The sequence below is a fragment of the Charadrius vociferus genome, unplaced genomic scaffold (assembly GCF_000708025.1).
Source record: "Charadrius vociferus isolate BGI_N301 unplaced genomic scaffold, ASM70802v2 scaffold51, whole genome shotgun sequence".
Lineage (NCBI taxonomy): Eukaryota > Metazoa > Chordata > Aves > Charadriiformes > Charadriidae > Charadrius > Charadrius vociferus.
Window position 1 is genome coordinate 1,820,509 of NW_009646939.1, and position 12,351 is coordinate 1,832,859.

At 42.1% G+C, this 12,351-nt stretch overlaps 1 protein-coding gene across 1 annotated transcript in view; it reads left to right on the top strand.

Annotated features, from left to right (window-relative positions):
* Positions 1-9,323: 9,323 nt before the first annotated feature.
* The window catches only part of FYCO1 (FYVE and coiled-coil domain containing 1), a 45,910-nt gene continuing 42,882 nt past the window's right edge, over positions 9,324-12,351 (top strand). The window contains exons 1-3 of the mRNA XM_009895015.1: positions 9,324-9,378; positions 10,935-11,041; positions 12,165-12,290. Of these exons, the coding sequence (XP_009893317.1) occupies positions 9,324-9,378; positions 10,935-11,041; positions 12,165-12,290 (288 nt within the window). The remainder of the gene's footprint in view (positions 9,379-10,934; positions 11,042-12,164; positions 12,291-12,351) is intronic.

Here is a 12,351-nt window from a genome sequence, read left to right on the forward strand (position 1 = left end):
CCAGGGTGGCCTGGATGGTGGCCAATATCCGCCTAGGCGCTGGCCCTGAGGGACGCCGCCTAGGCGGACAGAGGCCACCATTGAGGCCCAGTCACCTTAGGTGTCATCGTTCTGGCCTGGTGACCGATAATTTTAGGCCAACACAAACACTGCCCTTTATTTTCTCCCTGGTCACCCACCCCTGAGTGGACCCTCTGGAGAAGCAAGAGTCCCCCCCGCCGGAGCCCTGCTAGAAACCAAATACCGGCCCGTGTCCGTGCCCTCACCCGTTATAAAGTGCTGACAGGCAAATATTTGCCACGGCTCTAATCCCGCTTGCCCTTGTGTCGGCAAATCTCCGGGGCGGATGGACAGGGCAGAGTTGTGCTGGCAGGCGGGGCGGCTGGGTCTGTCTCCAGAGCAGATGCTGGGTTTGCGTCCGGCCCTCCTCCGGCTTACGTTGATCCTGGTAATCCCGAGGGAGCAAGGAAAAAAAAAAACCAACCAAAACCCAAACCCAACCAAACAACAAAAAGAAAAAAGCGAGGCTTTAGTGAAATGGTTGTCTGCTGGCGTTGGGCTGAGGATTCTCCTCGGGCAGAGGTCCCGCGGTGGTGAGTCGGGCTGTGGGGGGGCTGTGCCGTGTTTTGGAGGCTGGTGAATTCTTTGCTGCTGCTGCAGCTGCCTGGTTGGGAGCTCGGGGCTCTGGTGTTTTCTGCCCGGGTCATTGCAGCTGATGATTTTTTGCCGGTGCAAAGGTTTGCTTGGCCTATGGAGTACGCCAGCTGTCGGTATCACGCTCCCCCTTCATCCTGTCACTTGAAACGGAGTTACTTTTCAAGTGTAAACAGACAGGGAGGAGTAGCAGGCCTTTGCCTCTTTAATGCTGAAGAGTGAAAGTGGGTGTTTGATTTTATCCAGCTCTGACTTCACGCACCCATGGAGGCAGGCTGGGATTAAATTTATAGGGTACAACATGGACTGTCTTGTCAGCAGCATGGTGACGTGTTCTGTGTTGGTGTTTTTCTTGTTTTCAGTTCTGGTATAATGTTGCAGGACATACAACAGAGGAGATAAACTGCCTCGTGGTAGTGCGGTTTATGTTTTCCAGATATTACTGTGTACAAGGCAATTTCCTGAAGTCTTCCAATAATCCTCATGGGAGTGCTTGAATTTAAAAAATTTTAGAGATGTTCCAAACAGTGTTTCCAAACATTCATATTTGGAAGACTGCACTGCAGTTTAAAAGTTGTGTCTAAGATACTATGGTGGAAAACAAGTGATAGATAGTTGATTTTGTTATACTTGTTGTAGTATATATATTTGACAGCGTTTGTTGTGGACATGGTTTTGCTACTTCTTCTGAAGAGCCAGTTAGTTAGTTAATTATGGAGCCTTATTTTCATATATAAAGAAGCCTCTTATGTACACCATCTCATAACAGTGAAAGGGTGTATTGTATTTGCAGTCCTTCTCTCCGCTGCTAGAGGGTTACATAAAAGGAATGGGAATTCGTACTAACATCCTGGAGGCCAGGCTCCGCTAAGACTTGGTCAGCGGGGGATCAAGACCTAAAAGAACAACTAGGGAGAGAAAATTATTCAAAATGTAAAGAAATGTATGTGTAAAATTGCAGAACTTATCTGGTGGACTCAAGGAAAAGTAGTGCTGAAAATTGTTTTCTTAGTTGATCACATTTAAAAATTAACAATTGCCTATTTGTCAAATAAACATTGAACCCTTCTAGTATTCTTTAGATGTTGTTGAGATTATTAAACTGAAGGGAACTGTAAAAGCCCTAAATTTTTTTACTGTTACCCATTATTATTTTTATTTATTTATATTACTATGTTTTTGTTTCTGTTTGGTTTTCCCAATGCAAGGAAACTTTTTAGCAACTTGTATCTAGTCTACTTCTTATTTTCCTATAGTAATTCCTGTTTGTCCAGGGAGTGGTGGCTGTTTGTGTCCAAAAATTATATAATAGTAGTAATTTTAAAAACTTTGACCAAGTGTATTCAGAAGAAGGCTTTAACAGTTTGTAAAACTGTTAGAAGGACCAGAACCTTTTATTTAGAGCGTCTCAACCTCAGTGTTTGGAATAGCACTGGGAAACTGTTGCTGCACAGTACCTGGACTTGTAGACCCTTCCCTTTGATTTAATATTTTTGTCCATCACAGTATTATTCTGTGGTTGGTGATGGTATGGTGATCTCAGCAAAGATACGTGTAAATGGTTAACCCCTGAGTGTGTCTACCATGACTTTAATTTACTGCTGGTAAGGAAGATGAGCACAGGAAAGGTTTTGCTACTGCTGCAAGCCAACCTAGGTTTTTGAAAGTGAACAGGTTGGATCAGGGTGTACCCAAATAACTGGGCTCACGCCAAGCCTGTATCATCTGAGAGCCTGTCTGTTCCCAACTGGCTCAGCGGTGGCAGTCTCATACAGGCCTCTCTTTGAAGGCTTTTCAGTCTTTGGGGTTTGTAACTCTGAAATTTTCCCTTCCCCCAAAATGGTGACCTTCACTAGAAAACCCATGAGAAAAGAAGGAGAGAGGAAATAATCTGTGCTTCCTGCTACAGAGGAAAGAAAACAAGAATTTTTTCTGTTGGCTCTGGGGTAGCATGACTCACTCAGTGGCCTGTCGGTTTGGGTTTTCTCAGCATGGTTTTTGCTTAATGTGCTTGCCTCACCTCCTATTTGATCTACGTGTGCGTGGCCAAAACCTGTAATTTTCAATGTTGTTTGCTAGTTCACTGGGAACTACATGTAGGCCAGGAGCTGCCCTAGGGAGCTACCACTGCTGTTGGCTGGATGGAGGACAGATGGAGTGCTAGAGATGGGCGAGTCTTAACACGCACCTGCCAAACTTCCCAAAACCATTAGTTGGAGGCAGCCTTTTCAGGTACTTCTGAAACCTCGGCTTGGAGGGACGGTGTGGAATGGTAAGAGGTAAAAAATCCTGGTAAGGAAAGCCCCCATTCAGATTTTGGATGTAATGGTTGTTGCTTTTAACTATCCCAAAGTCTCAGAGGTGGCTGAGATGCTTTAGTCAGGCCAAGCTTGCCAAGGGAGTTAACAAGGCTCAGAGACCAATTTTGGAGACCTGAAAAACATGAGATTTTTTGAAGACTCCAAGCTTGTACAATGAGCAAGTTGAGTGTCATGAATCACCAGTGCTCCTTTGCAGCTGGAAGTCCTCTATTGTTTCTACACGTATCTGTATGGTGTTCCTCAGAGTAGCATCCGAGCGTCGGGTGCCTGGCTTGAAGAATGTGTAAGAGATTTAAATAGTTGGTTGGGTGAGCTATGGAGAGGAAGAGGTTTTGTGGCAGGTAGGGTACATAAGGGCACGGGGAGAATGGATTGGTAGAATGGAAGTGCAAAGGGAGAAAATAACTTTTTGCTTTTGAATGGAGCATATCATTTCAACTCGCCATACAGGCATTGAGGCAACAGGAGTACGTTTCTCCAGGGGGAGTGAAATAGGATGGGAGTTGCTGAGGAGAAACAAGACTGGGGCAGTTACGCTTAGGTTAATTCGGAGACATGTTAGTAAACATGGTGTAGCATTCCTGACATGGGGCTTGGTCTGGCGTGTCCTAAGGAAAAAGGGCAGATGAGTTTGTTAAGAGCGATACCAGTGCAATTCCTGTTATCAGAAGAGCGTTCTTCTCTTTGTGAACTGACTGCTTCCTCAAACAGGCAACTTCTCTCATCATGACGCAGAACTGAGACAGAGTTGTCTTTGTGAGGCACGTACAAGCTCATCCCTGTGTTGTTCGCGGAAGGTGGTCATTTGAGTTCATGTTGTTCAACTGTTATTGACGTGAGGAATATCAGAGACAAAGCACTGTATTGTCCAAATCAGGAAGCCGTGTCCCTGGTCTAGTGCATCTTTCCTGTTTGGCAAAGTTCAGTGTAACATTTTAAAGGGGTTTAAGTCGGGTCTTAGAGCGGAGGTTCAATAAAGTTGGTACAGCATTAAAAAAAGTTGTTCATGTTGCCAGCTTTCCCCACTCAGGGTTAAAAATTAACTCTATCTCATGGAGTTCTTATCGTGCCACTTGTATACTCATAGCTGTTGCTTAGTTTTGATCTTTTTCTAAGAACAGTTTGCAAATAAAAGGAATAGGGGGAGAATGGAGGCCAGTTGTCCATAGAATAGGGAAGTTTGCACAAAGATTCTACAAAACTTTGCTGATTCTTCTGTGTCAGTCTCTTCTGTCAGGTTAGGGGTGCAAGCAGTATTTTTTTAATGTCATTAGTTTGCGGTGGTTTGCTGTAAAATGCAAGTATCCGTGGAGCACAAGAGCCTCCCCATGAAAGGGCCTTACTGTAAGGAGTCCCTAACTATAAGCATGCTACTTTTCTACCAGGCGTTTGCAAAATATGTAAAAGTTTTTATGCACTTCATCTAGTTACTCTATTCTGTTATGCTATGATACTCCGTGAATTTGTTTTTCTGGACACATATTTTCCACAAGATGCATTTTATTACTAAATGTTTATATGCCCAAAGACTTCAAAACAAGGTTTGTGTTGTATGAGCATGTGGGAAATCCAGCATAGGTTTGCAGCATGATCGTCTGTTTGAAGTACTAAAATAAATAAAAAATATTCCCCCCAAGATGTACTTTTGTAATTGAAATGTGAAGGTTTGTTGTTGTAGAAAACAAAGTGGGAAGGTTAATTTAGCAAGAAAATTTCACTTCTCAGAATGGATCGAAGCTTCAAAACTCCAAAGGGAAACCTTAGCTGACGTTCAGGCTGTGTTGCGTTTTGTTTTTAATAGTCCTATTTAATGTAGTCCAGTGTGCATTTCTATCAGTCACGTATCTCTATATGCAGTGTTAAAGCACAGAGGGTTGAGTTGTCCAGTAAAAGCATGGATGGGTTCATGACGGAAGAGTCATGCTGTCTTTTTTGCAGTTTGCTTCAGATGCTTATTTCCAGCAAACAGTTCTTTAGCTTTATGGATGTGCAGCTTTGTGTACCTGCATGGCACAAAATGAGAAAAGCTAGCTGCATAGTGGCACTAAATTCCACTGAGACTCTGTTTCCTGCAACAACAAAGTACAAAGTACTTTTTCCAGACAATTACTGGAATGAAATGATTTAACTAAATCAGTGGTGTTACAGTCCTGAGCGGTAGAGACTTCCTTTTCCCAGTTCTTCCTTCAACTTTGCCATGAGGTTTGCATTCAGTGTTCTTTTGTCAGTGTGTCTTGTAGCCAACTGTATGACTGTGTAGGTTGTCTTTTCCACACACTTTCCAAAAGTGTGCCTTGCAGTTATCAGTCAGTATCTGCTTCTATGGGACAAATTGTGTTCACATTACACAAGGGAATAACATAGTTAATATTCTTGTGACTCATGAATGTAGGATTTGGCTCAATATCCTCACTTGCCTGTTTTGTTTCATATAGAGTGTTAGAACAGGTACAGAATTGCAGGCACCAAATAATTAAAGGTCTTGTGATACCAGCGGGGGCCATGTAATGAAATGCCCTTGTTTGGAATGGCTAGACCAAAGTAGTTATGCTAACATGAAATATTTCCATGAGCAGGAGAAAGTAGTGGACCTTGATTTCCAATGAATTTGTCTTGCAGATCCAATTTACTTTTTAACTGAATTATCCCAGGTCTTCAGTGTGAGGTCTACTCTTAGTGTATGCTGAAAATGCAATTGATTTTCTGATACCAGGCTATAATGGAGTTCTCACAGCCGCATTTTTATCAATTAAGAGAAACTCTGCTTGTGGACTTCCGGAGTGTAATATTTTGAAGGCTTCTACCTTCTGTCAAGATTGGCCAAAATTAATGAATGAATTAAAAAAAACCCAAAACCATAGCTGCTGGTGATGCAGGCATGGCTACAGTAACACAAAGAGAAATTTTATGAAATCAGATTAAAAGTAGGTCATTGTAGCTACCCTACTAACCAATTTAATTACAGTCATTAAATTTTGTTTGCTGTTTTGGATGTGTCTCACTCCCCATCAGGTAAATCTTTTCTTTTCCTGTAAGTGGGCTGTTTCCTTTCTGCTTCTTTCTTTAACCTCCAGGATATCCTCCTCGGTAAAGAAGATTGTCACCCCCACACTGGTACTTACGCCAGCAGGAGAGGGAGCAGCCACCTTCAGACATCAGCAGGCACAGACCAAGAGTGCGAGGAGGGACTGATGACGTGCCCTGTCTTGCCTTCTCTGCTGTACTCTGTGCCAGGTCCTTAGTGTCACTGCACTGATGTCACTGCAGCACTGCAGTTTTGTGCAAGTTAATGCCATCGGCCTTAGTCAAATGCTATTATGTAAGAGGTAACGATGCATCATATAAAAAGCTTTTCACCCAAAGCAGGTCACTCGTGCCTGACACATGTATCATGCTGTTCTCACATAGCAGATATTTACAGACATACATAATAGGATAGGAAATGCTGGAGGAACAGGGTTGTGCTCTAAACAATCCTGCGCAAAATGTTCTGTGGTCAGGAAGGACTAGATCAGGTGTTTACAGAAGCTCTTTCTATTTTGAGACCTTGGGGAACCAGTTAAGGTACGTTGTCAGCTTTCTTTGCCATAGGAAGTAAGAGCTCTGCACCTTTCTGTGGGATGGACGGTGTTTTCTAAGAACATGTCTGGAAGGACCACAGAGGAGAGAAAGTACCTTTCTCCCCATTTTTCAAAGGAGAAGGCAGGTAGAAAAAGTTTCAGCACATTCTCCTTGTGCAATAGCTCAGGTCAAAAGATCCCCTTTGCCTTTGGGTAAGGAAGGGAATAAATGCATGGCTCATGGTTGCGAGCTGATGCAAGGAAGGGGGAAGCTGTGAAACCTTGCTCCCTGTACGGAGGAAAGTGGTGATTGGGAGGAGGTGGAGTGGGCTGTGCAGCTACACGCCTCCAGCTGAGTTGTCTCTATTTGGGGCTCCCGCATTCTGTCTAGGAGATCCTGGCAGGGATAAAGATGCGTGTCTTGGGCTGCTTTGGCACAGCAGGATCAGCCCATTGGGAACACGCTGCATTCCCTCACGCTGTGTGGCTGAACTGTTGCACACACAGTAGTGATTTATCTGTGACTTCTGGGCAAATGCACTGACTTACACAGTGCTAGTGGGACTGGGGCAACACTAAACTGCCTTAATCCTCCCCCAGTAAATCTCTGCTTGGGCAGTCTGCTGGGAACTAGCACTTGATGAGGTCCCATGCTGTGCCTGTCTGCCATAGGATGCCCCATGTCCCACTCCCCGCTGGCTGTTGCAAAATAAGGGCTCAACTCCCAATTGCCATCTCTTCCAGGCTCTCTGCCTGCAGTTGGCCTGTTTGCTGTTTTCCTGGCATACCTCTCGCGTAGTTTTCATGCCTCTGGAGCCTCGAATTGGAGCTTGTTCTGGGTTTTGGGAGGGACAGGCAGGATCCCCTTGTTGGTACTTGCTCTTTTCCCCCGTTATGTGAGGAAGAGCATTTGATTTAGCCACACATTTTGGTGTGTCATCGCCCACATTGCACAGTCTTCTTGCTTATGCTCATTTCTGTAACAGCTGCCAAACTGAACAGATATGGCTGATATTACTATGCGTGCCTAGAAAAGGAAACGTTCACTCACTGGGTTTATTATTCTTGCTTTTTGTCATTGGAACCCAAACTCTGCAAGTTGCCAGGAAGTGTGGTACTTTATATGATCACTCAGTAGAATCAAGATAGGAATCTTGGGTATGTAATGTTGCTGACTTAGGGTAAAAAACTGTGTTTGGCACCAGAGAAGGTCAGGTGGTCTATGCTGTGCTGGCCTTCTCTCCCTGAAGCAGTACAGTTGTGATGGGGATTTTGCAGGCCAAGGCCCTTCCCCAGACAGCACATGGTGCACGTAACAGTTGTTTCATAATGTAATTACTGCCATCAAAATACAGAAATGGAAACCAGCAGGTAACAAAACAGGTATTCAGAGAAACACACTAGTGAGACTATTTTCAGCCTTTTTCTTTATAGTTACCACGTTTCTGTCTCCATGGCTTTGTTAAGGTTTGCTTTGTTTCAAAAATAAAAAGAATACGACACCACATCAGGACCATTTCCAAACAATACCTCGATATGTAGGGTGGAAGGATGGTCCATTCAATTCATTGAAACACCTACTTTAGCCATGCCCGTTTACTTATTTTGGGAAAGACCTAATCATATTTCTATTTCAAAAGTTTGTAAGATTTTAATTACAACTTAATTTCATTGCAGTTCAGCTTGAATGAGAACAAAAGCACAGAAGTGTAACTGCAAATTTTCTAAAGATTAAGTACTCCGGGTGTTGTGCTTGCTTGAAAATTTGACTGTACTATTGCAGGCAGAACTCTGAACAATCTTTAAACAGGATGCCTAGTAAGTTCCCTATGCAGTTTCTATGTGGCTTTTTTTGAACGATTCTTACCAGGTTAGTATTTGAAAGTTTGGGTCCCAAGGCATGGTTGTTTTGGCAAAGTGTTTGAAGCTTTTAATTAATTCATTAATTTTAATTAAGGAAAGCTTTTCTACAAATGCTAGGTATAAATATTTGTCATTGTTCTAGGTGAAGGAGGTGGTGCAAGCTGTATTTATCCAGCCAGGGATGCTGTAACAGAGCTTAAAATAAAGTGGTGTCCTCTTACATGTGTTGGGAACAGTGGGTTCAGAGGAGGGGATGAGATATGTTTCTCGTGGTAAAACCAGTCCCCAGTACTAAATCTTTTATTAGCTCTTACGAGTTAAAAATATGGTCCAATGCCAGAGAATCAAACATGCATCATTTTGTGACTCCTTGGCCTGTGCCTACTCTGTGTCTTGAAAGTCTCCCTGAAATGGAAAAGTCAGTGTATCCTTTAACTCTGCAGCCTGTAGGGAAGATCTGGCAGAGGGTTTTGCAGGGAAAGTCCCGTGTCATCAGAACCCCCCTCAGGGTCACAAGATGGGTTGCATGAAATACCAGCCTAAGCTGGGCTGTAAGACTGTGTTGTAATTCCAGCAAGAGAAAATTGCTCTCTGAGGCTTGCTCCATAGTTTTGAAAGATTTAACTGAAGAAATAACTGAAATGGAAAGTGAGATCTAGAAGGAAATATAACAGAAGTTCTTGGAAAAGAGGCCTTATGGGAATTCATTACTAAAGAGGATCTAAAATGCCAAAGCACCTCTCTTCTGCTCATTTGAGATGATAAAGACTTTCATTTTATTTTTGACTTTTACAGAATTGCAGGTGTCACAGAGAAGAATAATCTTCGTCGGCCCAATGGTCATCAAGGATATGAACTCTGCTGTTTTTATCTAGATGGATGAAAAGGTTAACAGCCGAGAAGGGGAGCTCCTTTGGTTTTCAAGATGGCAGCATCTAGTGGTGAAAGCCAGCTGCAGCGGATTATCAGAGACTTGCAAGGTACAGTGCCATGCTGACAGATTCATTCTGTAGGCTGGACTGCGTCCTCCATGTTTTAGATAACAGAGCAGGAGTTGTGTTTTCAGTTGTTTTAACACCTTTGTGCAGCAATTGTAGCGACATAGTTCAAGGTGTGCGATGTGCTTAATAGAGATGTGATTGATGTGAGAGCTGTGCTGTACCTTCTGCAGGATCCTAAATTCTTAAATCCTGCAAATTTAAACATATCAGATGAGAAATAAGTTTTACAATTAAAAAAAAAGTGTCAGTGGGGTGTGCAGTGTGAGCTAGGACTTTGTTGTCATGACTAGAGCTATGTTGGTACAAGACTTCATGTGAGGTAAGCAGAAGGCCTGATTTTTAGACCCTCCCTTGATGGGAAGCTGGTGTGGAGTTGCTGCTAATGTGGGAAGGGAAAAAAGACAAAAGACCAAACCAAACTGGGAATGGAGACCCAGAGGAAGAGTGCTAGAGAATTGGATCTGCTGTTCTTGCTGCAGTGGAACATGCTTTCTGTGCGTCTGACTTGTCCTCCACTAGTAGAAGCCAACCTCATTTTCCACAGCTCTGTTGCAGGCAAAATGGGCAGCAGATTCATAACCGTTTTCGTGCTCTGTCTCTGTTCTAATCCTCTGTCCTTGCCTATAGCAAGAGCTAGATGTTTTTCCTTTTTTTTCTTTTTTTTTTTTTTTTTATTAAATATAAGGTATGATACGCACCAAAGCTGGGAATCTAGGTCTTCCTGTAACATAAAAATGAGATCTACATGCCTGCTAACAAGAGCTTTTAATTTGCAAAGGGGATCAAGTGGGACTGGGAGCTAAGGCTCACTCAGACATATGACAGAAGTACAAAACCAAATGGAAAACAAGATCAAAATCAGTAATTTCTGATGCTGAGAAGCATGCCCTTTTGCGGTATAGAGTGTCCAGGGAGACCGGGGAGTTTGCTTTGACTTGAGATTTCCTCACCCACTACGGGTATGGGTTTTAGAGAAGAGGGGTTACTGTATGCTTATTTTTATGTAAATTATTTTTCCCACTTGTGTTTTGTAACCAGCACAAGCTGAACCTTCCTGAATAAAGCATGGAGAAGATAAATGTGCTGACTGAACGACTGTTCTTGTGTTACTGATCCCCTTTAGCAGATTACATGCTTTGTCCTTTCTAATCAGAATTCTGTTTGTCCTGTGGCAATACCTTAATGTGCCCATGAGACAGCAAAAAGTTATTTCTCATTCCTCTGCTGAAGAACCAGTTAGTAATTGTCTGTTGCCAGTTTTTGCTGTGTCAAGAAGGAGGTTTTGCTCTTTTTAAGAAGAAGAAGTAGTCAGTGTAACACATTGACATAACTTGAGCTCTGTTTTTTTTTATAGGTGGTGTTAAATTGCAAGCATGTCAATAAGCTTTTTGCACTGTTGTTAAGACAGTTGGACTGAAAGAAACTGAATACACATGCATAATATCCAGGCAGAAAACCCATTTATTTAATTTTTTATGGATTCAGAGCTATATGTATCTTGCATTAGTTAACCATTTTGATGTCTTGTTTTAAAGATGCTGTGACTGAATTGAGTAAAGAATTTAAAGAAGGAGGGGAACCAATCACAGATGATAGTGTCAACTTACAAAAATTCTCCTACAAGCTCGAGTACCTTCTACAGGTAAAAAGTGATGTGTGTAATTTGTAATTCACCATCAAAGCTAGGTCTTATTTTCTCTTATTGCCTCTCCAGTATGTGGGGTTTAACGCAAATAGTCATAAATATCCAGTTGAGTCTCTTTTTTTTTTTTTTCCAATAAGTGGACTGAAGCGTGTGCTGCTTATTTTACTTATTTCAAGTTAAAGTAACTAAATGTAATCAAAAGGCAGTGCTGGCAGTTTGATTGAAGAATGTAAGGCATTATTCTATTGATCTGAAAGATTTGAGCTTGATTTTAAAGATATATCCTGCTAAATTATCTTGGAAAAACTGTGGTAATGAGATCTTGACAACATTTTGATGCAAAATAAATACTAGTAAGCCGTTCACAGTGCAAATATAGTGGTGTGAGTCATTTACAGAATTTTTAGCAATTTCACTTTGGAAATTAATTTTTATTGTATAGAAGCCTTAACACAAAGGGCTGATTTTTAATCTGGAATGCTGCTTTTTGGCCATCCTCAAAATTTAAATTAAAGGGGACACTGCTGGACAAACTGAAATGCAGTTTGCATAGCGTTGTGTCTACACAAACTGTAATCATGTTACTGATTACAACAAAGACATGCTAATCTAGCCTTAATCTAGGCAAAGGAGTTGTAATTGGGTTGCAGAGGCTTCAGCGGAAGCTGAAGAATGCTTTGGGATTTGAGTGGTCCAAGCTGCAGTCCATATCCTTGCTGCATCGATGCTCTGAATGTGATGTAGCTAGAGCAGGTTTTTCCGGTACGTACATGTGTGCTATTGCCACACTTGATTGCAGGTCTATCAGCAACTGTTTGTTAGTTCCTTGCTCTTGAACAGCTGCTGAATCTGTTGCAAATCTTTGTTTCAGCAATTTTGAATAGATGTCTGTATTTTAACTAGACCCAGAACATTATTATCTGTTACTGTCTGTAAAGTAGTTTTTGTAACTGCTGGATTGCATCAGTGCGGTACAATGTCTCTTTCCTTTGTGAATACATTGGCTAAAACTAAGAGTAGTCATGAAAGCACATGTTGCTGGGAGACTAACGGAATTCCGAGTAGCTACATATATTTATATTTAAGTTTTGCTCACTGCTTTTTGTTTTCCTTGTTTAAGTTTGACCAGAAGGAAAAAAATACATTGCTGGGGAACAGAAAAGACTACTGGGATTATTTCTGTGACTGTCTGGCAAAAGTCAAAGGAGCTAATGATGGAATCCGCTTTGTCAAGTCTATTACGGAAGTAAGTATATCAGTAAGCATCATAGTACATGGTTTGTGTTTTGGTATGTCTTTTCAGAGAG